This window comes from Lycorma delicatula, chromosome 13, assembly GCF_047948215.1.
Source record: "Lycorma delicatula isolate Av1 chromosome 13, ASM4794821v1, whole genome shotgun sequence".
Classification (NCBI taxonomy): domain Eukaryota; kingdom Metazoa; phylum Arthropoda; class Insecta; order Hemiptera; family Fulgoridae; genus Lycorma; species Lycorma delicatula.
Genome location: NC_134467.1, coordinates 17,155,516 through 17,160,508, shown reverse-complemented (window position 1 = coordinate 17,160,508; position 4,993 = coordinate 17,155,516). Strand labels below are relative to the sequence as shown.

The window sequence follows — 4,993 nt, the reverse complement described above, 5'->3', positions numbered from 1 at the left end:
TGAAGAAAGGCCTTAGGGTACGTTCAGATATTCCGCTTCATGAATTTCAAGCTGTAGATTGAATTTTATTGGTCTAATATAATCAACATGCGCCAATCAAAATAGCGAATCAATTACAGTGAATTTTTGAAAGCGCTCTATGACTCCACGCGTGAAATCATAACGCCCTCCATCCGGATACTTTGAATGAATAATAATCTTTGAAATTTGAAAACTTCCGTAAACTTTAAATTTTTGCTCCAAAAAATGAGAAGCCCTCCAAAACAACCAGCTCTTTGACCTCAAAGGTAACTTGGGTAGTGGGCATTATGATGTACTACACTTTCTGAGAATATCAAGAAAAATTCTGATAAAATTAATTGACATCTGCTTATTTTTAAACCGTGAAAGGATATCATATTATTATTTTTAAATAAAATCAAATTCCTAATAATACACAGAAATGCTGAAAACAGATATCTACATTTCGAAAGACTAACTCGCTCAAATGGGGTTAGATTATAACTCCAAGCTGGGGATAGCATTACTACCTGTTCCAAATATATCTTACGGTATTGCAAATCAATGAATAGTGAAACAAATTACATTGTAACAGTTTATATTATAGCTGGCATGAGCATAGACACTTAAAATCTAAAATTACATATCTTCTTACGAAAATTAGGATAATTTTATTATTGTTACATATAAATATTTCTTTTTTTGCAATAGATAATTATTTTAGTTCATTTTTACACTATTACTACTGAAAATTGGTCGAGTTATTACTAAACATCAAAAGTAACAATATTTATATCAATTTAACCGATTTATGAGCAAGTAATCGAATCAATTTATTTTTTCATGTACCACAAGTGCACGAGAGATTTTGCTTATACAAAGTAATAATCTATTTTTAATGAAATAAATTTAATTAGAGATACTGTATAACTCGGGTTTGCTTTTTATATTTTAGTTTAGTACGTAACAGCGTTTATGTTCCTGCAAGAAATTTGTACAATGATTCGGATCACATGTTAAAATTTTAATATACATCTTAATTATATAAAAAACTAACAAACGCTATCATTTAAAGAAAGCTTAGTTCTTCTATATTTAATCTGTCTTAAGCTTAAAACGTTTGTTGAAAATACGATAGAATATCTCCTGAAACAATTGCCCAATTTAATGTTTTACTGTAGCAAAGAAACCAATTCGAGACCTTGGTAGTTACAGAATGGAACTGTTTGATACTGCGCTCACTAAGGAAGAAAGAATTGTGAAAATGTTTTTAAAAAAATAAGTGTTATAAATCTTAAAATGATATATAAACTTGCTAAACATACTGAGTACGCTAGTACTTTTACTAATAATTTATATGATTAAAATAATATTCAGATCATAATGTACTCATAGTAATTTAAAATTTATTCTTCAGAAACTTGTCAAAAAGTGAAGTTGTATTGTGGAGTCAAATCAAATAAGTTGTTATTATTTATATAAAAATCACGTATGAAGATTTATAAAACATTTAAAGTATAAATTTTATAAATAAAAAAGGGTTATAATATGGCAAAAAATGTCAGATCTATGAACAGTTATTATAAAATTATTCTTTAGATTTACATTTCATAGATGAATAATTTTAGTTCACAAAAAAATAAATCAATAATTTTTTTTTTTTATACTAGTAGGATTTTCTGAATAAAAAAAAGGTTATATAAATATATACAGCATATATAATATATACACACTACTTAAAAAAACATGCTTACAAAATGCTTTGAAAATACGACGTTGGTAAATCTGGTTGTATAGTCATGGATGGTTTGCTGTTGTGATGTGAATACTGTGAATGATATATTTCTTATCTAATTTTATTGATGTTTAATTTTGTTTAAAAATTTATATCTTTTGAAATGAGTTGAAAAGTAATAAAATAACATACATTATAAAAGATTCGGTATTACCTATTTTGAGTTTTTTTTGTACGAATGTTTATCAGCTTATAACCATTTCAAGAAAAACAGTGGTAGCTGGGTTATATTGTATTTTGTAAGGTGTGACTTAAGAAATTTTTTATATAATTAAAAATGACTTGTCTTGAATTTATTGGTTGTGCGTGTATAGCATATGGACCTTTATTTGCGATGTTTTTTTTCACTATTTTGCAAGATCCGATACGAATAATCATATTAATAGCAAGTGCATTTTTTTGGCTTGTTTCCCTATTAATGTCATCTGTTATTTGGTTTATAGTGCCTCTGAAAGACACTTTAATATTTGGTGTAGTTTCTTCCGTGTTATTTCAAGAAGTTTTTCGTTTTTTGATTTATATTCTATTAAGGCAAGCCGAATCTGGACTTAAAAAAGTATCTGTACCAAATACAAATACTGAAATAGCCGATAATAAACACGTTTTAGCTTATGTTGCTGGACTTGGTTTTGGTGTAATGAGTGGTGCATTTTCGTTGGTAAATTTATTAGCTGATCTCGTTGGACCTGGTACAATGGGATTAAAAAGTATAAGCAATCCAAGTTACTTTTGTATAACTTCATCGTTATTGACGATGTGTTTTATTTTATTACATACATTTTGGGGTGTTATATTTTTTTCAGCTGTTGATAACAAAAATTACATACAACTTGCCTGGGTGACTGGAAGTCATTTATTAGTATCATGTTTAACATTATTAAATCGTAAAGGATTTTATTTTTCTACTATCGTACCAGCATTTACTGTACTCATTTGTTCAGCATATATAGCCTTTGTCATTTGTGGTGGTACATGTAGAAGATGTAAAAATGGATTACTTTGTTGTCAGAAAATTGTTGTTTCATCCAGTGTGCCTAGTGAAACTTGATAATAACTAAATTGAAAAAGATGATTCTCATTTTTTACATCTTCAAATTTATTAAAACCTTATTTTTTTAATAAAACTAACAACATTTGCTCTATGTTGTATTAAAAATATATTTATTTGATCTCTTTAACACCATTGCATTTTATTGACACTTAATTTTTATGAAATGAACTGAAAATACATTATATTAATATTTCCTCTGTTGTTTAAAAGTATATGTTTTAATCATATTTTTTTGCTGTAATATAGTTGAATTGTAATTTAATTAAAACATAGTTTCATTATATTTTATGTATAGTTATGAAAATATTTGATTATTGTTGGCTTATAATATTATTCATTGTGTTATATTTTTGTTGTGTACTATAAAAAAATTACATGCAATTTTTTTTTTTATTAATATTGTATAAATCAAGGTTTAACTAATTGGCCTATAATGAATAAATTTCCTTTTATAACGCTGATTTATTTTTTTTAATTTGTGTTGGATGAACCACATTACTTTTACGATTTTTGTAGTTTCCTTTTTAATAGTTTTATATATTTATGTATACATATATATAAAGAAAGGAGGGGGGTAACCAATCTGACATAAGCCTTAGTTACCAAACAGAATAAGTTTTATTTTTGTTTCTGTTCTGAATGTGAACATTGCATTCTATTCAACTGTAAAAATAAAAAGCAGTCCAATGAGATGAGGATGATACATTTGATGTGTGTTCTTAGACTCAGGCCGACTATAAATAAGATGAGTGATAAATTGAACTTCAACCACCAGAGTACACCAGTATCGACAGTCTGTTATCCAGATTCATATTAAAAAACTTACCTTACTTGGATTTGAATTCAGAAGCTTCGACTATTTGTGACAACAATTTAACACTGGACCAACTATATTTTAAGAATAAATTGACCATCTTTGTCAATCTAGGTATTAATTTTTTTAATAAAATGCAATGATACATGCAATTTTATGAAATTTGATAACATCAAACGAAATGAGATTTCTTTAAATATTAAGCAGTTATGTTTTTTTTTGTTCTAAAACAAATTTACAGGAGTTGTCAGATTTCGATGAGCTGCTTCAAATGTTGATTATTTTTAACAAAGTGTTTAAAAAGTAGTTTATCAGTTCAACCTGTATCTTTTTTATATTCCTTATTATTTACCAAATTTACTGGTATCAGTTATTCCTCTGATAGTTCTACCACAAATTTCTTCTTAATAATGTAAATTAAGAAGAAATTTCTAATTTTTAAATCAAAGTTTAAAGAAGAAATTAAGTTTTTTTTATTTATTTAAAAATATTTTATTAAATTTGCTTTTAATCATAGATTTGTTATTATGTTTTAGCAGACTGTTGTTCATGATATTTTTTTGCTTTATTGGTGAATATAATTAGAATAGTTATAGTGAATGTATGGTCATCACATCAAAAATGGGGTATCTGTTTTTTTACAAATCTTTGTTTTATGGTCCAACTAGTTCATCTAGGTAAAAAACATGCATGTATGTGTCCGCTGCATTCTGTATTCCGAGATATAATCGCTACAAAGCCTTTATATCTCAGAATTGACTGAACTGATTTTCTTCAAATTTGGTTCAGATATTTCTATATATGGACCCACTGATCATATTAATTTTTTTTTTTTAAATTGGTTGGATAAATATTGCAAAAAAAACAGTTCTTATTTTTTTCAGGTATTTTAGGGAAAACTTTATTAAAGCAAATATTTACCTCCAACATATATATAAATAATACAAAAAAAATTTCAAAAATCAACCCCTTCACCTTTTAAAATTGAAGTATGTGTTCTGTGTTCTCTCCCTAAAGGTTAAATATTTTACAAAAGTTTATACCTCATATATAGCTTTTAAAAAGTTTCTATAATTTTTTTAAATTATAGACCTAAAAACCAGAAACATTTTCTTATTTTAGCCTTTATTGAAGGGGTTAGATTTAGAGAAACCTTTACTTAAATAAATTGTTACATGTATAATTATTTTAAAAAAAATATTTTTTTAAATTTATTCCCCACCTTTAAAAAAATATACCCTGTTTTTTGGCTTTAAATTTTAATTTTTCTTAATAGCCAAGTAAGTCGTGCAATACTTGGCAGCTTTTTTAATTTTATAATCATCTTAACCGT

At 26.3% G+C, this 4,993-nt stretch overlaps 1 protein-coding gene across 1 annotated transcript; it reads left to right on the top strand.

Moving 5' to 3' along the window:
* The first annotated feature begins 1,785 nt into the window (after positions 1-1,785).
* aph-1 (gamma-secretase subunit Aph-1) lies at positions 1,786-3,307 on the top strand. Its single transcript, XM_075381292.1, has one exon. It carries the CDS (start codon positions 2,073-2,075, stop codon positions 2,841-2,843), a length of 771 nt encoding a protein of 256 aa, XP_075237407.1. The 5' UTR covers positions 1,786-2,072; the 3' UTR covers positions 2,844-3,307.
* The last annotated feature ends 1,686 nt before the right edge of the window (positions 3,308-4,993 follow it).

What these genes read in the sequence shown, in the direction of transcription:
- aph-1 (XM_075381292.1), top strand. Translation starts at nt 2,073, where the DNA reads ATGACTTGTCTTGAATTTATTGGTTGTGCGTGTATAGCATATGGACCT.